Source organism: Prenolepis imparis, unplaced genomic scaffold (assembly GCF_030444845.1).
Source record: "Prenolepis imparis isolate NDT839.2.m4 unplaced genomic scaffold, iyPreImpa1.0 SCAF_4, whole genome shotgun sequence".
Classification (NCBI taxonomy): domain Eukaryota; kingdom Metazoa; phylum Arthropoda; class Insecta; order Hymenoptera; family Formicidae; genus Prenolepis; species Prenolepis imparis.
The window spans coordinates 6,669,909-6,694,040 of NW_028141162.1; the positions used below are offsets into that span (position 1 = coordinate 6,669,909).

The window sequence follows — 24,132 nt, forward strand, 5'->3', positions numbered from 1 at the left end:
GAATAAGCGATTTTATGCGATGGAATTTATATATAATCAGAACATTGTCAAAAATTATTTTTACAAATTAATGCTTTTAAAATAAGCTTAAAGTAAAAGCCAATCACCTATCTTTCAAATTTAAATTCAAAAATTGACAAAGTATCAGAATATAATAATTATGTAATTTATAAACATTTTAATTAAAAAAAAACTCTGCTCTTATTTTATATATTATATTCTCATTTTTCCTCTTAATTATATTAAAAGTTAAAAAATAAAAAATATAAATTCGAGAATATGCAAAATATAAATAATAATTTTATAATTTATTGTAGAAAATATAGTATAGAAGGAGAAATGGTAAATAAAAGATTCGAGAATATATAGAAGGAATTTTTAATAATATTATCTTGAAGTTTAACATATTTTGTTCTACATGACTAGATTATAAAAGCAATTAAAAATTTATGTGAATTTAACAATATTAAATATGCATCACAAAATGTTATAATAAATATACATTGAAATGTCACAATGTGTGTATTCTTTTCTTTAAGTTTACAAAAAAAAGAGTCACACATATACAAAATTATTTGAGCCTTGGTATGACAAGAAATATAAAAGAATTTTTATAATAATTTATAACATGGAGATATAGGTATATAACAGACACGCTTGAGAAAGATCAAGAGAATCACGATAAAAAGTTAAATGTCTTATCATATAAATTCCTTCAATTATTATTATTCTCCATGTCTCTAATACGTGAAGTATATTTGTTTTGATATTCTTACTCACTTCTCGAGATTCTTTATAGATATAAAAAAACGCATTGTGAGAAACTGCAACAACTCGTAAAATATACTCTGTGAACAAAATAAGTACACAGATACTATTTAAAAATATTATAAAATAAGAAAATGACTAATTTTATAATATAAAACATATGTGTAGCCGTAAACATTGGAAAATATACAAAGAGAATCATGTAATTTCTTTTTCAATCGATTAATTATAATACGCATATATGTATATAATGTCACATTATGAATATCTGTATAAATATTTAATCATGTATTATATTATGCTATATTTCTCTCTCTCTCTCTCTCTCTCTCTCTCTCTCTCTCTCTCTCTCTCTCTCTCTCTCTCCCCCTCTCTCTCATTCTCTCTCTTTCTTTCGACTTGATGTGAAGCGAAATTTAGCTCTGTACTAACTTTATTGTTCTCAAATATATCTTTCTTAAAATTTATGATAATAGCAATTTATAGAACAATTATATCCTGAAAGCTATTATGCAAGTTAATATCTATATCAAAACTAATTCTAATTAATCTAACATAATCTTCAATATCACGTTTTGTGTGAATCCAATTCCAATATTTTCAGCTCCACAATATTAATCCTAAAGTGTGTACAAATCCACAACATACGTAATATGTGTGTTACGTCTAAATATTTCTTTTATCGTGAAAAATAAAATTATATGACTTCAAAATTTATAATATATATGTATATATATATATATATATATATATATATATATTTATTACATACATGCGCGCACACACACGCACACGCTAACACACGCGCGCACACATTCTACAAGCATATATTTGTCGCATATGCCTAATTTTATATATAATAACGCTTTGCAATCGATTACTACAGCAGCGATTATAAACTTTATAAATTTTTTATGTATCCTCAGAAATTGCATATAACAAACACTAATTATACTACGCCAATATCTAATGCCTTATATATAATATCTCGGGCACCACAAATTTGCTTCCAGTTGTAGACTCTTTGGCGAAATTAATTTGATGCCGTCTCTTTGCATAATTTTTTAATCTTTAATAATCGATATTTTGATAATTAAGTTTTAAATAAAAATCTAATTACACAACTTCCACAATTTTTAGTCATTTATAATTGAAAAATATTCGCTTCAAGAGTAAAATAAATCTATTTAGTTTTTAGTTTAGCCTCTCTTTGCAGTCGATATAGGGTGCCTGAGACATCCCACAAAGATTCTTTAAAGTATAATTGTTTTTGCATGAAAAGAATCTAGTATTTTATTATGTAGAGATGATGATGTGTAATATCGATTTTTCTCCATTTCTCATTAAAATGCTATATCATATATTTTATGCAAAAATTGTGAATTATACATTCAAAACATCTATATCACCTGAAATGAGAGAAGTACGAATAATTCTATATTTTATATTACACAAATCGCATTATAAGAATATATATGTGAATCATGTAACAGCTTGTTGTAAACATCCAAAATTTCCTACACTACCATGCCGTAGGGTAGGGAGAACTAAATCAAAAGAAAGATTGTGTGAAAGAAAATTATTTGTTTTGTTACGTGATAAAAAGTAAAAGTGTTTCTTAAAATAAGAAACAGGCAATGCAGACCGACAAATTTTCTTATTCTTAAGATGTAATTGTATTAAATTCTATAGTTCATAGATTGATATCCAATCAGAAGGACAATTTAAATATGCACGAATGTGAAATATTACACAAAATGCATTGCCATCGTGTATTAATTGTGTGCACGATTAAATATTTACCATAAAAATTAAATAACCAAGAAGTTATAAGTACAACTCTCTGTCAGTACAAATATAGAATTAATTCGTTATTAAAATATAATAGCTACGCCGTAAATTTTCGATTTTCGAAACATAAAATATAAAAAGCTGATTATCATAATCAAACATTGCTAAATTAGTACTTCATTGATTTTATCAAATCAAAGTCCACATTATATATTTACATTGTAAGTGCAATAATAAATTTCTATGCAATAATATTGAAAAAATAAAATTGAAATTCAATTTGTCTTAAAATTCATATAAATTCTGTAACTTATAGAGTTGACGCAGTCTTTGTAAAGATAGCGTATTATTAGATTTTTCAAGTAAATTTAAAAAATATATATATATATATATATTTACTATATTTTTTTGTACGATTTATATTGTATAATAGTAAAATAAAAATTGATGAGCGTAAAGCTTAATATAGTGAAGCTAGCACAAACTTTTGTAGATTATTATTAAAATAGAACAATGTTTTAAATGAGTGTTTTCATTTTATACAGTAATGTAAATCACATCAATTCCTACTAAACTACAAAATTGGAATCATTCTTTCGTCTATTGTTTAACATCAAGTTATTCGTATAACTTATCAATCATCTTCTAAATTTCATGAAATATTAACATCAATTGAACGCTTATTTCATTTAAATGTTTTTATAGAAACTACCAAGAATATATATATAAAGGCAACATTTTTAAATCTTCTTTTATGAAATTAAATCTATACGTTCTCATAAAATCGAGGTAAATATCTTTCATCCGAGTAATTTTTCTACTAAATCAAGTCATCATTTTCAAGATCGAAAATGAGGAGAGCGCATATACGTCATCAAATTTATATCTCTTTTTTATATTAAAATGTAATAAGTTCCAAATTTATTTCTCTCTCTCTCTCTCTCTCTCTCTCTCTCTTATGCACAATTTTATTAATGTCTTGTAATAATCTAATATTGCTTTGCTCTTTAAATAGGAAAAATATTCGCATAACATATTATAGACTAATTACAAGATTAATAATGTTAAAACCTAATAACGAATTTCCGAGAAAAATATTATATATAAGCAAACACTTTTCAATGTACCTTCACAAAAATATTAGACATCACGAAACAATTTTCTATACAGATTTTAATATAAAAATTAATGTGCGACAACCCGCATATCACGTAAATACGTTCCAAAAACTTTACCCTGAATTTATAACCACAGTTTGACGGAAGGCACAACATATAATCAAATATAACAATTAATTGTAAAATGGCACAGATTCATCTATCGTTAAGCACAATAAATTAAAACAATAATCATATTCTTACAAACAGCTAATAGAGGATTGACAAAAACCGTTAAATTATATCGTTAAATAATAAAAAGAAGGATAAGAAGCGTTAATCAATTCCACATTTATGAAAAATGAATAAATGCGGAGTATCTGATATATATCATTTGTAGAATGGCAAAAACGCGCTACATCGTTGAAATTCGAATATATATTGTTATTGGAAATGAAAGATTTACCCACGTTGAGAAACTCGTTGTTTAGCTGTATCCTAACTGCACTTTACGACACTGGCAAAGCCATTTAATAATACGCGCGTTTCGCTCGACGATACTCGGTGGATCGTTTACCCTTTGATTGCACTCGTCGTTACCCATACCGATGCTGCAGTTATTTTGCCACTGATTACTCTGGTTCGTCTGATTATTGCTGACCCAAGAATAGAGACCCAATGCCGAATCTACGGAGCTGACGCTGTCGAAGAATATGGGCGACGATGACTTCGAGTTGGGTTCCGTTATACGCTGATAGTTATCCGAATCCAATCCTAGACGATCGAAGAAATTCTCGAGTTGAGTCATCGATCGCGGAGGGCGGGATGATACTTTGCTGGAACGACCATTATCCTGACGCCAATACCGATCACTGATGTCTGATTTCGATCTTAGAATCGGTCGACCACGACCTTCCTTCCAACCGTCGGAAAACCTAATATACGAAAAACGTAATATATAACGGCGGAAAACCAAATTATACGATATACAATTTTATATCATCAATTTTCTTCAGATGGAGTATTCTAAATATTTATTATTATTATTATTATTAAATATATTAAGTACGAACATGAAAGATATATGAATACCTTGAATTACAGGTCGGACTGTAGTCTGTTTGACTATTGCTACTTTCAGAATCCGGACTATAGTGTCTTACAACCGGTGGCAGAGTACCACTAATGTAACTGCCTTTCCTCGATCGGTCTTTCTCGGTGGAATGTTGCGTAGATGCTCCACTATCTCTGCGGATATGAGTCCAACAATCCTGGGAAGAGATCGATGATTAAAGTTAAACAGTTTTGCATTATATATGTATATACAATATATATATAATTTTTTTTTTGTACCTGTATTCTAGGTGCTGGTTCGCTGCGATGAGTACAGTGTCCAGAGGAACCACCAGAATCTCTAGCTGTCGCGCCGTGACTCAATTTACTGGAACCCGATGATTTCTGCGTTCGTCCACCCGAGGACAACACACTGCTTGCATCACCACCACCAGATCCCAAAGATTGCCTAATATGGCGGGAGCTAGAAGTCAACGAGAAATTAATTAATTACTTTGTTTTTTGGAACTGTGACTGTCCTGTGAAATTAAATATAATATACGCTAAAAGGATTCACAGGCTAAACTACCTACCTGCGATAGCAAACGGCGTCACGCTTAAAACTGTGATCCGAATAATCCGAACTAGTCTCATGATCCGGACAATTGCTCGTGTTAGTAGCTTGGTGATGGGCAGACGGCTTCGCCGATAATTTCGTGGATGCGCGAGGTGAGAGCGACGCCCGACGACGCGTGCTTGTGTGGAGATCCGGCAAAGACTTGTGACATATCGTGTTCTCCACTGACGGGGAGCTATTTGACTTGCGATTGGATCTTCCGGAAGTGTGCGAATGCGAGTTGCTTCTGCCGAACTTGAAGCGGACATCCTGCGGCGCGCAATGCTGCGAAACAAATAATATATAACGTTACAATCAGTCATTTGTCGATAAGCATGTATAAATTTTCTTAATAAAGCAGATAAATTAATATAAATAATATTATAGATAAATATAATATAAATAAATTTTCTTAAAAAAGCATTCTAATAAAGTATGCTGGAATACTTCACAGAACTTAAGATAGACATGATTGTGCGAGAGAGATGAGCAATTATAGCGTATTATAACGTAAGGTAAAGGTATCGCAACTTCTTACCAGTATACGATTTTCGTCTCGACAGCCAGGCGAGAGGCTTCCAGGCGAATGTCGAAATTTTTCTTCCCGCGTTGCGGACACGCCGTTACTTTGTGTCGTACTCTGCGGCGGACTGTCTGGAAAGAATACGTTCTCCTTGCTGTCGGTGTTTAATAGCCGCCGCAGCTTCGTTTGCAATTGATCGCCTCCGGTACTGCTCGGGGGCCCTGAAATCGTCCGTCTCTGTGGAACCGGAACCAAACGTGGACTTTTCGGTGGCAGCGCAGGTGGCAGTGTTTGTTGAGGACTCAAGATCCCGTCTACTATGCAAAATAGCAACCTTTCATGACGATTTGTGCTACATTATATAGAGCTCGTATATATATATATATATATATAAGTAATTATAGTATTTATATATGAGAATCTTTGAGAAGCCGAACTGATCAACTCTATTTTTTATAAATTTCTTAATTTTGCTATTAGAACACTAATTATATTCTGGCACAAAAATTTACAAGTGGAATGAATCAGTTTGAGAAGTTTTTGTATATACATTATTATTATAATTATAATTATATTATATATATTTTATATGTACATCCGCGATATGTATATAAAATTTATAATACTCGTAAGTAATAATAAAGTACAACAAATGTTCAGTTTCTCTCGCAAGGAGATAAATTCGAGATACAGTCTCGTCCCGACTGGATTATTGACAGCATACACGTTGCCGGATCACACTCGTGTCTCCCCTGGGCTTACGGGATCTCTCCGGCGACTTACGTCTGTCCTGTTCGTGACACGAAACCCAGCAGCAGGGCGGCGTCAAGGGGGTTGGCTGCAACTGCGACGGCGACGTCGGCTGCATCGGGCAGGCGGACGAGTTGCCGGTGCATTTTCGCAGTAATCTGGGAGGCGGCGCGCCGGGAGCGCTCAGCTGGGAAACCTGTAGGTGGCCGCTGTTTTTCAACTCCTGCTTCCGATCCAGCACGGTCTCGCTCTTCACGTAAAAGGCTTTCGTCTCCTGCAGCAATTCCACGGCGCTCTTCCGCTTCCCTGTGACACGTATGGAGAAGGAAAAAACGTTAGTTAAGAGAGAGAGATACCATAAACGACATACTTTAGCATAATTAATCTGCTTCCTGAAAAAAAGGATAGGAAATATATCGGATCACCCGTCAAGTTAAATCATGTGCAAAAACAAATTTCACCTAGCTACTAAATCTATGAAAGCGATCACTATCTTTGTAGAATATTAACTGCCAACCGAGCCTTTGATCTTCGATATATTTATGTTAAGTCTATCGAATATCGCAGAAGTATCATATTTTGTTATGGATGTTTTCGATTTATTTAAAAATATTATTTCAATTAAAGTATTAAATTTAAAATATTAAATTTGTTTCAATAAAAATTTGATGGAAAATCTCTTATTCTAAAATTTGTTATCTCATTTTTATTTATTCTTATATTTGTAATAAAGAGAAAATGCTGAGAAAGTTTCAAAAGACAATCGCTTATAGAAATTCATAAATATATAGCGCTGTTTAATATTCAATTCAATGCTCTTATTAAGAAGTGTAGTAAAGTGCTAATGTAGGATGTACACGAACGGGGCACTTGCATACGAAATAGAATCTTACTGCCAATTAGAGCGCTTTCGTATAATCTTACTTATAGTAATTGGCAATTGGGCCAATTTTGTTTCGTGTAGGTGTAGGTTCGCAAACCGGATATTCTCAATATATAGAAACTGAAGAAACATCATCTTTACGTAAAAAAACCAATGTTGCTCTCTATTAAATATAATCTAAAGTAAATTTAATCAATTTAAACTTTAAATAAAACTTTTAAATAAATTTTAATCAATAATGTGTATTCCTTCGATCATTGTTTTTGTCATAGTCTGACAATTTTTTTTTCATTTTATTATAGATTGATCTCGTCAATGGGGGACAGGAAGTGAATAGTGGCCAGTTCCATCAGACTGATGGAAAAGAGGTGTATTTTTCTTTTCATCTCGCGTCGCGTCCCCTCTGTTCTCATGACATCGTCGACCGATCGCGTCATCGTGTGACAACACAACACGTGTGCGCGTATGTAAGCATCTCGTCGAACGCACGCAAAGACAGAACGCTCGGTTAAGCGACAGAGGGCAAGTGTTAACGGATGAACGGCAGCATCTGCGTGGTTCTCCTTCTGTTTTTCGCGCGTTCGCTCCGTTCGCGCTGCCACTGATTGACGACATGTGCCACCGTCACCGACACGCACATGTCCCCATGGAGAATGTCGGCAGATAACCCTCCCCCCCCCCCGACACATGCGTCTCAACGGAGAGACAACCGCCGACTGCGATAATAGCGGGGACGCATGGCGGTGATAAAAAGAGCCCGGACGACAGAAGCGCGACGTCAAGGCCACATATTATAATGTGGTACATATGGCGCAATCGACGGGGGAACGTAAAAAGCAATGAACTTTCCAGCGTTTGATGTGACACGACGACACGACTTATTCTTTTTGACTGGTTCACACATGTGGAAGCTTCATAATACATTAACTTTAGACATAAGGAAGAATCTTATGAGAATTTCAATTAATTTATAAGTTTCTTGCAAGAGAGAATGGTCGCATCTTTATCTATTCATCTATCTCTATAATGTATTCAATAATTTCAAATACAATAAGCTTGTAGTAATGATGCGAGTTATAAGATAAATGATAACGTAGGTTTCGTAATTTTTCTTCTTTTCTTTTGTAAGATACTTTTTCTCTTGCGAACTTTTTAGAGAAGTGCGAAGTATATTTACTTTTCCTGTTGCGTTAAACGTTCAGACGTTATATACTGTGATTAAGAGAAAATTAATGTCTATTTCTCGGATCATAGGTCATAATTGCGGAATACATATATGTGACGACGCGTTATCGCAATGTTGAATTTGTTGAGTCAAATCGCGGCATTACATTCGCTATAAATTGTCGAAACGAGGCTATCGGACTATCGGTGCTCGTCCTTAATCGAACGTGACACGGTCTCGCACAATGGGACGTTAATGACGAAGATAAGCCGAATTGTCGCAAAAGCCCAAAAATGGAACGAACAATTTTTTATTGAAATATATGTACTCGTAATTATAAGAAAAATTTATGCACACATTTCGAATCGTACAAAGTTTTTTTTTCACATTAAACGAATTTCTATCTCCTAGATTCATTAGCGAATGATCGCTTAAAAAGTGACCTATTTGAATCAGTAATCGAACAGAATGTTAAAATTAGGACGCGCGAAATCACAGTGCACAGTGATTGACTTTTCACCTTAATAAACGATCAAGTTAATTCGCAGTCACGCAATAATTCAAAACTGGGTAGCATTTTACTCCTCTTTTTGCTGGAAAGATAATTATATAATATTACTTATATCGTGCATTATTTTGTACATATCTTCTATTATTGATATTTAATTATTAATATTCTATTATTAATTTATTAATTTTATATTCCGTTCAATCTTAGATTATATTATTTTATATAACAGATCAGCATACATTTGCCAGTCATTCACTAGCAAATTTATAAAATAGAAATTCGTTTCATCTGACAAGGCTTTGAAACGATTCGAAATGCGTGCATAAATTTATTTCTTTTCTTTTTTTTTCAAATACGCGTCAACAGTGCCTGACGCATCGATTCGCGATGCGATTCGCAATGCATTCGCTTGATTTTCACCTGTATAATCGACATGCCGATGATGATTTCTGACGTACGGTGGTGCAGGATGTCTAGCTTGCTGCATGTCCCAGTAAGGATTCCGGCTGTTTCCGAAATTGTTCACTCTCGGCTGCTGCGAGGGCGAGGATGATTGCTTGCAAGGCAACCGGGCCATGGCAGTCATCATCTTCTTCACGGAATCTAAGCTGATTTACTTCATCGACGTCTCGCTCAGTTTGTTACGCCGTCGTTTCAACCCCATTTCCGAGCTATTGTCTGTTCCCTGCAAGAGATCGCAATAAAATAATGACATAAAAGATAAGCGAAAATACTATGCAAGTTTGCTCAATGCTGCTTTTTTGCAAGTGCGTGATTAAAAATTAATTTTATATATTTATAATAATATATTTTTGAAATAAATCTATGTTGAGAATATTATAAATTATAAATTTACATTTATTAATATATACATATTATTATAATATTGCAATTTAATGAGAAGTTTAAATCTGCTAAGAAATGCATTTCGCGTGCAATTTAATAGTTACAATATAAAGACTATTGTTTCAAGAGAATGTTCAGAAATTTCGTAGCGAGTGGAATTAAGAGCACGTGAAATTCGCTCGAATATCGAATGAGAAAGTACTAGTTCTCGTGTCTAGTTTAATATTTATCGAAGTTGTATTCAATTCTCTATCACGAGACCAGACATCTCGTCATTACCGATTCCGTAAATGCAGAGACTACCTATTTGTCTTATAAAAGGATAATATGTATGCGACAGAAGAACACTTGTAATTCTCTTTATCAGATCCCGTTCTAAATAGTCATTCCAATTTACACGATCGCATCGTCACTCGTTTGATAGCTCGTGTTCATGGATCTCATAACAATGCCGTTTAAATTAGCCAATGTATTCATGTAAAAGCTGGCGAGAGCTTTAAGATCTTCATACAGATTGTCATATCACATTTATCTACGCATCAGATATATCATGAGATGTATTTGAGATGACAACTCAATAAATTTTCATCGTAAGCTAATTTAGGTATACATGTAACTCATACAATGAGACTTCTTTGTCCAGCCATCATTCAAATAATAATCAAAGAATAATATCACCATATACTAATCTATTTATTTTAATTAAGTTTAATTTAAAGCTTAAATTAATTTACTGAAATTTATTAATCGCAGTTTTATTGATTTCTATTTTACATAATTTAATAAGATGTTAATTTTATTAAATTATGTAAAAATACTCATCGTCCTTGATTTTAAATATAATCCTATTTTAATTTTTAATTTATTAGCTTTCATTAAAAATACATGAAGAAATAAGCTTAAATTTTTCATCAAAAGGATTGATTATGAGATTTTATGTGCGACGAATAGTTTAACAATTAATTTAAAATAAAAAATTCTAACGAAAGCAAAAATTTCAAGTGCTCGAGCAGCAATAATTTCGGCATTCATTTGATACCGAAGGTATCGATACCCAAGTGAAATTCGAGCGCGGTTCCACGTGCGGTTCGAACGTTGGCGGAATGGTACACCTCTCGCATGTCGAAACAGCGAGATCGTTCGACTTGACCGAGCAAAAAGCTTGGCATCGGAGTCCTTCTCGTCTCTCTCTCTCTCTCTCTCTCTGCGAGTGCATACATATATATATATATATATATATATATATATATATATATAAACCGCCGCGTGTTCGTGCAACACGTATATAAAGGCGGCCGATAATATCGCGGTAGAGTAGAGGTCTACGTGTCTCTGTCGCCGATGTGATGTGTTCGACGAACGATAGTCATCCGTGCATGCACGTACAAAAGCGTGCGCGTAAGCGTGAGATGTCCTAACTGCATCGGACACCACCAGGACATGCATCGGCGATTGCACCGCGCGTGTAAGCATTTGCACGGCTGGCACACGCGCCCGAAGAGGTAAACCGAGACCTGGCCGACCAGTCGATTTGTATTAATCATTATTTTTCGTCGAATCGGCAAATAAAATACACAAAACGCGGTGTGGCGTTACATTTTTCCTTTTTTTTCAATTTGAAGGAATCTCGAGGCTTCGAAATTTTAGAAGCCTCTTCTTGCCGATTTTTTGTCGGCGAAGAAATTACTTTCTCGAATTTCAGGCGCGGAATTTCATTTTGATGCTATTCAATGGCATTCATCATCATTAAATTGGAGTACAACGCCAAGATGGTAGCAATTTTTCTATCGCGAGCGGAAACGAACTTTAAATCAACATCATATTGTTCCAAAAGGTGGGGAAAAATTGTATCGACATTGTATCGCATGTCGAATTTAGATGAAATCACAATGACACATCAATGAGCGCACCGGTCGCATTATTGTGACAAACGTGACGAACGTGATGAAACTTCGAAAGACGAGATCCCACGCGTGCGTTTGAAAAATATAAAAGTTTCTCCCCATCGTAGTATCAATCCTATGACAAAGATTCCATGTTTCCGACCAAGCTCCCCAATGTTTCAGATGTTCACGCGACGAATAACACGGTGGGAAAAGGGAACGTTCTCTATCTTATAAACGTCACACATGTGCGTTATCGTAGCACCGCCTACGAATAGCATACGCAAGTGTGTGCACACTTGTCTCCGTTGATTATTGTTTGCATAGTCTGCTACAGAACGTCCGTAGAGAACGGAAGCTGCCCACGAGGCCCTGCTAAAGCGATAAACTCTGTGACGGTATACCATTCCGTTTAAAAGAATAATTAACAGATTGTAAAAAATATCCTTTTTAATTGTTTATTTATTCTTTAATAGGTTTCTATATGGAAGACGTAAAATTTAATTCATTTTCTTTCCAATTTTGTTTCTAAAAAAAGAGCTCACTTAAAAATTTATAAGTAATTTTTAATTAGTGTATTTATATGGGAACCAAATCGTGAGAACAATTACATAAAAGTATATTTATCATTTAGCAAAGTTTATATATTATTTTGCAAATCAAACTTCTTCTTTTTATATATTTTTCTCTTCGTCATGTATTTATATCCCTTATTACATTAAATTATCATGTATGTACATGCATTAAAGTGGAACTAACTTATATCTTTATAGATCACAATGTGTTGAGAAAAAAAAAGTGAACTTATTTTATATTTGTATTGCAAAGAGTGTTATATACAGACTTGTGTGTACAATAATAGGAATGTATGGGAAATTATTAACCCACATATATCTATTAAGGGTTAAGAATTTCTGCGGAGGCTGATCGCCTTCTCCTTCCGTAAACTGTTGTTTGCCGTTTCAAGAGAAGCATAAACCTCACGTGTAAATAATACAGAATGTTTCTTAAACTTAACGAATCACATTCCACATGTACTGATTTTTTTATAAGTACAATTTAAAATAATAATTTAAAATTACTCGTTTTTTATTCAGTTAACTAATAACAAATTTATATATCTGTTCAAAGTTCAAGTCTACTTAAAAATTTAACGAAGAATAAAGTTGTCTATTTGCATTTCTCGCGATCATCTTTTGCGCCTCTCAATCCCTGAAAATCACTCTTTATCTTCTCCCCGTCATTTATGAAGAAGCTTAGGAACCGTCGTCGGTTCCTTCGTGAAAAAAATCGATTCCAAATAAATTAAAGAACCTGCAGATGAAAGATGGCTCTGTTGGTCCGAAACACATGGAATGTGAACGCGTTAAACGCGTAGCAGCCGCAAAAAACGTCAAGCCCAGCAGCGGCCCAGATGATCGTATATCTACCCGTAAAACCATCGACGGATGTGCCGAACGAGTCCGCCTGATCAACAGTTTATGGTATACGCGCACAGCTATTGACCTACATTGTGTTATGTGTCGCAGGAACCCTAGTGACTAAATTATCAGGACACTGGACGATGAGGGTACTGACGACGCACCGACGAGCATGAGGGTGACTTAATTAGCCAATTACTGCCGCGCGTGGAGATTGGCGTACAGTCGGTGGTCTTAGACCAGCAAAGAGAAGAGAGAAGGGTCCGAATATCACTTGGATGGGTCTCGTTATTGGAGGGCGAGAACCCGGTCGCCGGGGGATACGATATAACACCCGAATCCAGGACAAGGCGATTGAAACGTCAGCTTTATCCTTGAACGGCGCAAAAGGATTCCCGGCTCTCTGGCGGAATCAATTCGCCGCCGCTCTCTTGTTGGCGTTTTCACCTAAACCTTGCCTACATACTGACAGGTCTTATTGAGTATTGTAATAGAATTCGAAGGAGTCGAGAGAGAGAGGAGTGTGGATGATCGCCGCACATGTTACATTTACAATATTTTTGCCCTATATATATAGAGAGAGCAAGTAACGTCCTTGTCCCACATACGATTCTCTCAAAAGCATGAGGGTAAAAAATAATATTGTCCTTTTTGAAGAAAAAGACATTATTGCAGTCACTAGCGGATCCTGACGTCGATAATGCGGGGGAGTTTTGCAAAATTATTTTATTTAATATTTTTGGTTTCATGATTAGATTTATTTATTCCAACATCAACGACGTCGATAGCTCTTTAATGTTTGTTTTTCTTTACTTATATTTTTTAAACAAATTCAGCAAAACTGTTTCTTTTAATTTCCAAGGGGGGGGGGTCCCAGGATCCGCTAGTGATTGCAATTATTGCTTGCTAAATAATGTTTTCTGTAGAATTAATATTCCAATTGAATTTACATATTCGGTGCATACATGATGTGTTACAATTTTTTTTATAAAATGTAACGATATATATATTTTTTAAAAATCATTTACACATTTCGCGAAATTCGCGGTTTTTACGGTTATGGGGTGACAAAATGATTGCGACACAGCGTGATAAAAACTGTACTTTCGACAAATAACACATTAACGACATTTTAAAGAGCGCGGTGAATTTCTGCCCATTTTACGCCGGGGTCTTTCATGAAACGAATGGCGCGCTGCTTCCGGTTGTAACTTTCTGATTATTTGCCACGCGTAATAAAACGCTAGCCTAGCATGTCCGACAACCAGCACAGAGGGGAGTATAGGATGCGTTCATCGTCTAGTTCCGCATAATTTCCGCGAGCAACCAATGGTTGACCGTGTATGAGCAGCGTGTACGATTACGCGGTTAAATGTTAGTAATTGTTTGTTATTCCGTCATGTTCCGCAAACGAATTATACGAATTACACTCCGCGAAAAGAAAAGCGAAACAACGTAACGTTGTATTTTTCAAAAGAAACCGCATTTTCCTTCCGGCTCTCAGAGACTTTTCGCTCACCGCTTGCGGTTGCATTATTAACACGCGAGAAGGAGACGAAAATAATTGTCGTGAGAAAGATATTTTTCTTTCATTCCCCTTTCTTTCGAGCAACAACGCAACGGCGTTTAAATGAAAACGTCGAGAGACTTATCAGTTCATTGAATGAGAAAGGACGATTCTCTGGAAACAAATGCAACGTGTGCGTCGCGAAATTGAATAGAATGCCATCGGGGTAACACGTGGATGTTTGTAATGACCTTCACGTTCACTCAAGGAAACATACGCGTGACGTAAAATATATATATCGATCTTTCTGTCACAGATTTCCGGTTTTGTCTGGGCCAATATCGAGCCGAACGACCGTGCAACTTCGCCAGCTGTATAAGCTGTACAGTGTTCATTCTCTCTATTGTGATATAGTTATCTTTCCGGTTCTATCTCGCAATGTACTTGAAATGTTTAAACCAACGGGATGGAGTGCATTTAGCGAGACGAAGCCGGGATAAAATTAAAACTCATTGTTTCATTGAACGCATCTTTTACATCGTTGCCCGGAAAAAAAAAGCGATACCTTAGATAAGCTCGCCAAGATCTTGCAAACATCTTTTACAATGCAAGCTCTCTCTCGCAAAAGTTTTAAAGAATTATTATATCTCTGTTAATTAATCGATGCTGCAAAGTTCATCGAAGAATACGATCTTTCCTCGTGAATTTACAGATTAAAAATTTTATCACGCGAGAAAAAGTTTAATTAACCATGGTTTAATTAATTCTCTATACACAAGGGATGTATTCACACCCCGGGCAGCCTTTGATGAGCGCACCCTACTAACCTTCACGAAGCACGTAAACGGAAGGTTAAAGATATCTTTTATACGTCATACTATATATAATGACGTCGGTGCAACCTTACGTTTTTTAGAGTTTTAGTTTTACACGTGTCGCGCACAATGTGTTTTTTGCAATCTCATTATGTAAAAGCGCATACGGCCCTTGCGTCACTTTGCACTCGTATTTTTTTAATAGCGTCACTAACAAAAGTTTAATTAAATTACAGCATATTAAGAAATTATCTTGCATCGCGTAAAAAAAATAGATAAATAAAATAAAGACTGAAGAACAACTTTGTGGAGAGCTTGAAACTAAAGTTTGTAAATTAAGTAATACCAGCAATATTGTATACTGATTACGTGTAAGTTTAATTATCTAAAACATATAGAAGGAAATCACATAAACTTTTGTACGCTATTGTCTTTGACTGTCGAAAATATTGCTAACATATTACGGAACAAAGTTTCGCCTGCTGACGCTTCTAATTACATTTAATATTTCAGTACTCGTCTCTGTTTATTTGTTAAATTAGAAAAGGGATTTTGTTTCTGTTTGCATACAATTCTGCAGTAATACCGCGGATCGATACACACCACTTTCTCTGGCCACTCGGTGCGCTATTTCCATCTCGCTTTTGACATTGAATTCAGCCTCACATTCCCGAGGAATAATAGACGAAGACCACTCTACAGGGAGCGAAAGTAGCGCAGACAAAACCTATATTAGATATGCGGTCCGCAACAAGATCATTTAGAACTGTCTAAATGATGCCTGGCAAAGTCACGAATATTATTGATATATAATTATTGATGAATTTGTTTAAATTTAAATGAGATTTTAATGATAAATTTAAATACACAATTTTGCTAAGCATTAATTAAACTACGATTCTTTCTTTATTTTCCAATACTATATATAATACCTTATAATAATAATTATCAATATTTGTCGTAGGCGAGATCTCGCGATTGAGAGAGCCTGCGGTATCGCTTTTTGCGGACAACGATGACACATGACGTCGTTATACGCGCGAGTTTCGAAGCCGCTGGCTCCGTCATTCCTCTCCAGTCGCTTCGCCCTCGAAATGTTTTCATATCACAAAGTGTACCGGGGAACACAACCAGCCGTATCTCCCGTGTTTTGAAACGCTCGCGTGGCTTACAAAAGGCCATCGTCGCTGTGGAAAACTGGTATACGGAAAATGTCACGGCCTCGTCTCTCCTGGAGCTTGTTTCGATATGCGGCGATTACAAGCGCAAACAGTGTCCTATAGTCGAGATGATCCCGAGGTCCCGGGGATCTCGAAAATGGCAATTTAAAATCGGCAAACGAGCTAACGAAATTTACGCGATTTCGCATAGCTTTCGACACGTCGATATAGTAATTTCTGATGCCGGATGCGGAAACGGTATCGGTAGCGCGAAACGTTAACGGAGGCGAATGCCTGATGGAGGTTTAGATTATTTTTAAGTGGGCGTAATACGCGGATATATACACAGCAACATCTCCGATGTAATTTAAACGCGTGCAACGGTGTTAACGAAGCATATCGCTGGAAAGGCCAGCAGCTGTTTTTCCCCTTCAAGTTCCGGATTGGCAGTAAACGTTATTTTTTTCTTTTTTTCCAAATGTTTTTCGAATGCAAATATCGAAGAACCAGATTAACCGTTAGCGTTAGTTGGAAATCAAGTTACGCACTATCAATTTATTGCAAATACATTGATACTGCTTCGATAAGTGCTTTCGCATACTTGTATGTTCTATGTAATAATCAATCTTGGTTAAAGTTTATCAATAGGAGATAGATTATTATCTCTAATAATACACATATAAACACAAAAGAAAATATAATCTTATTTGCTCTAGAACAATTTTTTCTGACACACAGAGAGAATTTTCTCTTAGAATTTATCCTGAAAATCATGGTAATCGTGGGAGAATATGGTATGGAAAGAATTTTAAAAATATGTTTGATTAATTTTATCATACTTTTAGTAAAAAATTATCAAACATATTTGGTCTTTTATTGTGATAAATATTAATTAGAGAAATTCTCATAAAATTCTTTCCATACCACATTGTCCCACGATTACCATGATTTTCAGGATAAATTCTAAAAGAAAATTCTCTCTGTGTAGATATTGATTAAGAATGGAGAAAGAAAGAGATTCTATGAATGACGACCGTATACATAGTTTCGCTCTTATTTTAACTGACAGAATAAACTTGCATTTTAATAACCATGGCATCTGCTTATAATAAATGCGTCAGCTGGACATAATTAAGATATAATGACGGCGATTACGCAAGGTCGAAGGTATCGAAATATGGATGGAGCTTTAGAAACCGGAAGGAAATCATAATTTTCATGTTGCAACTGTATACAATATACGTGACCGTGTCGATACTATATTACAAACTCTCCGGAAGGAGCGTTAGCATAAAAGTCGGTCATTCTCGAAATCTTACGTGACCATCAGCGACGAGCTTCCGGCGCGTGCCATATAAAAACGCACAAATAACGTATACGGTTCTATGTTGCTATACCCATTTTTAACGCCTCGTAATACACAACACGTTATAATAATGGATATACTGTAAACAGCGCGCGTATGTACACGACTGAATATGCACGTAGGTGGGAAATGCGCCTTGTTGTTTAAAAGCTAGCGGTTTTCATCACACGTTCTCACACGTGCGTGCGTAACTCTGTGTATTCACGGGATATATAATAAAGTAAGATGCCAGAGGATATAATGCGCGGCGAGCGCATTTTGCGCTCGATTAGAGGCTAATGTCAAGGTCCTCTTTCTCTTGATAAAGGGTCAAGTCATATTTATTGCGTGAGATCCAAGTACCATGGCGCGTATTTTACATTATTACGCGATAATTCAATTTCTTACGGCGGATAATGAAAGTTCTGCGAGAAAATGATCAACGGCTTCAGAAAGTTTGTATTCGTTTTGAATCTGCTTAAAATTAGCAGTGCTTGATTTGAAAAGAAAGTTAATTTGGAATTAATATCGCGGTCATTCCATAGGTCTGAGATATTGTTGTAGCGACAGAGATATATTGTTATGAAAAGCAAAATGTGGAAGCATTTAAAAAAAAAAGCAAAGATCATTTTTATTTTAATCGATGTGTGATTTAATTGTTTCCGATCTTAGTAATGTTAGCAAATATAAAAAAATTTGCTTGAAAGAACTATGTTGATTCTGCTAATTAGTAGAATTTACTAATTAAGTCCAATTTTGAAGATATTGAAGCAACGCTCGGGTCAAACATTTTAAAATGTAAGGAATTGGACAGACATCGTAGTTATAATTTCAAGAAACTAGCTTTCGAAAATTTCTTTCGAAATTACCGGTTACATTATTCACATAATTTTCATAATGAGGTGGCCCTAGGTGATAAATTAGCTAATTAGTTAAGTATTAAAAATAATCTTAATTTTTTAATGAAAATCGATTATAAAGAAAGCGAATGTTTACGATATGATGTGGTTATCCTTCACCGATAAGCCGCACGAAAAAATTGAAAATAAAGAATAAACGGAAAAATCTAAAAGATTTAATGGATTTTTAGGTACGTTCTATTAAAGTACGCGAAAAAGCACCTAACAATAAGTAAAAGTGAATGTATTCTTTTCAAATTATCCATTGAAAAAGCGACGACGAAACTCGCCGAGTGCGCGATAGTAATCGGAAGAATTTTCTACCATGTGCAACACGCGACAGTATTGATTAAAGTGAAATTCAAGATTTTAAAGCGACTTTACTGCTTATAAATTAATTGTGAATGAATCGATCGATTCGGGAAAAATGTGAAGCGTTTAATCTTATTAAAATTTCACGAAAAAAATTAATCGCAAAAAGATAATACATTTCTACACAGTTGAAAAATTTGTGTTAAATTTAACAAATATCACATGTCCCAAACGGTCCACAGAAATTTTTGTGTTAATTTAACATAATACGGATATGTTAAATGATGACACGAATATTGTGTTAATATTTTAACATAAAATAAATGCAAACTTCAAGTAAACTTAAAATAAATTTTGTGTTAAATTAACATAGTTTTAATGTAAAAATTAACTTAAAAAATTGTTAATTTTACATTTTATCATCCCCACTTATATTATTAAGTAAAATTAACATTTTTTTCTGTAAATTTTAACAGATAAATCTTGTCACTAATAATATCGAACATATTTATTGTGTAAAATTAAAAGTAAATACACATTGTGTTATTTTTACACTTTTTTCAGTTATTTTAATAATTTAACATTTGAGTTCAATTAACACAACAGCAATATGTTAATTTAACACATGAATGTGTTAAATATTTAATACAAAAATTTTAACGGGGACCGTTTTTAACAAGAAAACACAAATTTTCAAACTGTGTATATAACTACGGAAAATAATACTTCTTATTTCTAACTACTTTATTTATTTATTTTTTCGATAACTTTAACTGTTTCGATGTATATTGAAAAAAATGAGAAAACTCGCTCTCTTGCTCTCTCTCTTTTTATTTTTGTCTAGAAAAAAAAAAAAAAAAAAACAGAATCGGTAAAGTCTTAACGTCGAGTAAATGTTTATGACCTATAATAAAATATGAAAATCGATAAAGTCGTAAGCTTTATCGCACACGGATGTAGACATCCATGTGAACTTTATCGGGAAATTAACCGATCCGCGGCGACGACGACGAAGACAGCGTCCAATAGTTCAATTAACTCGAGTCCACCGGAGTAATATGAATATTTAAACGAGACATATACGAAACCCCGAAACGATCTCGTTCGTGTCTAGATCGCGATCATCAATTAACGTTTATTCGCGTCATACAATCCATTTGCAAACACGTCCTTATCGCATTTAATTGATATAGATGATGCTCCATATCGGCATTCCACAATTAATAATATTCATAGAAGTAGATTCCAAGCTAATCAAGATGATAAGATAGAGACTGTTTCAGAGAATTGCGCGATAATTTCGGAATGCGAAAAGTGTAACGAGAACATATTTTTGAATTTTTAATTAGAAATATAATATTAAAAAATACAATGATGCAAGAGCATATGTATATTAAAGCTTTTTTTAAAAATAAATACCTAAAATAATTATTATACATTTATGCGTTACAAACATGACTTTCCCTTTTCATATTCAGTTGGTATGCATTTTTATATAATTTATGCACATTATATTATATATGAAAAAATATTCGTACAGATATCGAATTGAATTGTGTAATGTCAACATGTTTTCATATTTTACTGATGTATTAAATATATATATCGATCAACTAAAAGCAATTTAATAGCAGTTGAAATTTGCATTTGAAAATTTTAAAAATATATGCTATTTCAAAATTATTTTCAACAATCTTCACATAGAAATTATAGATAAAATTCAAATACTTAAAGCCTCATTAATTAAATAATAAATAAATAGCTTCATTAAAGCGTTATTTTTTGCAATATACATTTTCAGTTTCCACTTTTCTACACAAACATAATTATAACAATACATTGCTTCGCTCGAGGCACAATATTTTTATAGAAATTTAGAGACTCGAATTTTAGCGATAACTTGCAACATTTACAAGTCTCAATGATTAATAATTCAAGCCTCGCGCAATAAATGTAAATCAATATTCACCAACAGCTGATCGGTCGACGAACAAAATTTATCGCATTATATTAATTATGAATCGTCACGTTAATTTAAAATTTGTCGACAAAAAAATAAAAATAAAAAAAAAAAACAAACGGAGCAAGTATGTAAAGTAAGCATGTCGATCAGCTGCTACAAAGTACGTATAACGTCTTACTTGAAGAAAAGGGGAAAAAAGAGGTATCGTGATTTCTAAATGCGTGCGATTGCAAGAGGCGACAAAAAGGTGTATATGTATATCGATGAGATACTTATTATATATGTACAACCAGGTACTTACAATTGACGTTGCAGAGTCAGCATAGCGGCGTTTTCGAGAAGATGAGGGACGCGCCGAGGAGAGCAACACCGTGAGGAGCGTACATTCGCGTCCAGGATGTACTTGGCCTACGGGACGTGTTTCCAGCCACGGGGTGATCAACGGCCGGCGAACGCGCGTTTCAAACGCATCCGGCTGGTCTTCTTGCACTCGCGTAAGCGGCGCGAAAAAAAAGCTCCGGAGAGCGAAAGACACTGCCGCGCGCGCGAGTAAGAATAAATACGGATAACGTACGCGGTCGCGCTCACGCTCGATAGACCGCCGCGTCTCGCTTTGACATAATATATCCGCTGACTGACCCCGCGCGGGCCCCCGCGACTGCCTCTCGCTAGCTCCGCTCTCGTCGATTCGTCCTCGTCGTCGTTCGATCACGGCGCACAGCAACGAGACAGACTGGAGAGAGAAGAGAGAGGGAACGTGGAGTCGGCGTCGCGTATGACGATCCCCTCCCCACGTTATTCTCACGTTAGACGTTAGGCGCTCGACAGCGCTCAATGACGGTCGCTGGGAGAGTTTCGATAATTTATAGCGAATTCATGATCGCTAAAGGCTGTTATACATGAAATTACCTGAGTATGTCGCGAGCATCTTGAGCCGCCGATGAAATAATAATAACCGACATATGTTTTTAGTAAATAATATATGTGATGATAACGTTACCTGATGCATGATATATTACACGATTAATCAAATATATAGAATTGCTTTTGATAAAGGATGCGTTTGATGTTACGTTAGGAGACCGAGAGAAGACTGTGGGTTCCTTTTGCTTTGAAACGTTAGACGTTTATGACGTCAGCGAAGTGCATGAAGTTGCATCCAAGGGTCATCAGCCAATCAGTATGTACAACCGAAGAATTATCAAGAGTACTGATTGGCTGACGTTGCGCGAAAACCCTAGAAATTTTCTATACAATAGCCAATCACAGATGTCCGGTAAATTCGTGCATTACAAACGCAGCATTATTTTTATCAAAAGAATTCTACCTCTTTTTCGAATTATCCGCTCTCTTTCTTTCTGTTCTTCAATGTTTGATTTATATACATATATTAATTATATTATATGTTTATGATGAAAAATTACACATAACAGGACAATAAATATATATAACCTTTCATGTTTTCGGCAGCAAAAAAAAAAATTATATGTAATCGCCGCCTTTGACAAATAAAATAATATTTTACATTGTTAGAATTATAAATATATATAAATCAAAGAGATCAAATTTATCATCGATATACTTAATGATCAATCTTTAAATTTATTTTTCTTAATTTAGTTATTCATCGATAATAATATATTACTATCTGATATAGATCAATAGAGGTTTATATGTTATTATAAACGATACTAATGATCTGTGTGCTTTTGATAATGCATGATATGAATATAGTAAAAAAAAAGAACATGTTGCAAATGTTATCTTTTTTTTTACTTTTGACATGTTATTCATCTCTTCAAGCTGAATGATATAAATTAACAATTAAAAACAATAAAATAAAATAAAAATAAAAAAAGAGCAATTAAAGGCAGATTAAAAAATTGTATTAATTTGGATGCAAATCGCACAAAGTCTAGAGATAAAAATCTATATGTGATATATTTTTTATGTATTTTTTCATATATTATATATACATTATATATGTTAATATATTGTACTGTTATTAACATTTTATTTTGAAATAATATACTTTGAAGAGTAATATAAAAAATAAACTATATAAATTTAAAAAGTTAGTATTATATATACATATATATATATATCAATTGATAATTCGAAAATATTAAAAAAAACAAAGAGTACTTAAAATTAATAGCCAAAAATAAAATTAATAATAGATAGTAAATTCTGATTACTGTATTGTGTGAGATATGATGCAGTATTGTACTATGCATAACAATTGCAATAATTAAAAATGATACTTTTTAATATATGGTTAAAAATTTATAATGTGTTTCTAATAATTATCACAGAATAAATTTTTTTCGAAAAGTAAATATTGGTTAAACAATTATTTTGTAAATGAAATGGATAGTATGTGATTATATTCGATAAAGAAATAAAAATTTAACATTATAACTTATATAAGTCCGCGCTCGCTTTACAGTTCGTAATTATTTTTAATTGAAATATAGTAAAACGTTCGATGAAAATGGGTAGAATGTAATATAAAACAAACAAATGCATTTTTTATAACACATTTTTCATTGTCTTATAAGTCTATGGTAATTAATAATTAATAACAAGAAAAAAAACCTTTTTCATCAATGTGTGTCTACAGTAATTATTAAAAGATACAATTAGCAAATTACTATGTTGTGTATTCATTTTGTGTAATAATAGGTAATAATATAATTGTAATATTTTTTTCTCCGTAATCATAGCGCGATATCCTCTCACGTACTCAATCATTTCTACAAATATAATATGGTATCTAATTCTTTATTTCATGGAGATATGTATATATATATACATATGTAGT

General features: G+C 34.0%; 1 protein-coding gene across 3 annotated transcripts; it reads right to left on the reverse strand.

Annotated features, from left to right (window-relative positions):
• Positions 1-1,072: 1,072 nt before the first annotated feature.
• Positions 1,073-22,373, reverse strand: LOC145934859 (uncharacterized). 3 transcript variants are annotated; one of them, XM_083035665.1, is made up of 8 exons: positions 21,610-22,373; positions 9,578-9,842; positions 6,632-6,904; positions 5,864-6,162; positions 5,303-5,610; positions 5,010-5,193; positions 4,749-4,927; positions 1,073-4,591 (listed from the first exon to the last, which is right to left on the reverse strand). In XM_083035665.1, exons 2-8 carry the CDS (start codon positions 9,744-9,746, stop codon positions 4,144-4,146), a joined length of 1,860 nt encoding a protein of 619 aa, XP_082891791.1. In that variant the 5' UTR covers positions 9,747-9,842; positions 21,610-22,373; the 3' UTR covers positions 1,073-4,143. The 3 variants fall into 3 exon arrangements, with proteins under 3 accessions (XP_082891791.1, XP_082891789.1, XP_082891792.1); XM_083035663.1 differs by having other exon boundaries at positions 5,864-6,165; positions 21,610-22,372; XM_083035666.1 differs by lacking the exons at positions 9,578-9,842; positions 21,610-22,373 and adding an exon at positions 7,523-8,164 and having other exon boundaries at positions 5,864-6,165.
• Positions 22,374-24,132: the final 1,759 nt, after the last annotated feature.

Bases quoted from the DNA above. Each gene is read 5' to 3' on its own strand.
- LOC145934859 (XM_083035663.1), bottom strand. From the start codon at position 9,746: ATGATGACTGCCATGGCCCGGTTGCCTTGCAAGCAATCATCCTCGCCC. The intron at 6,905-9,577 runs GTGAAAATCAAG...TACGTGTCACAG, and splicing joins TCGGCATGTCGATTATACAG to GGAAGCGGAAGAGCGCCGTG. The intron at 4,592-4,748 runs GTATTCATATAT...TTCGTATATTAG, and splicing joins AGTCCGACCTGTAATTCAAG to GTTTTCCGACGGTTGGAAGG.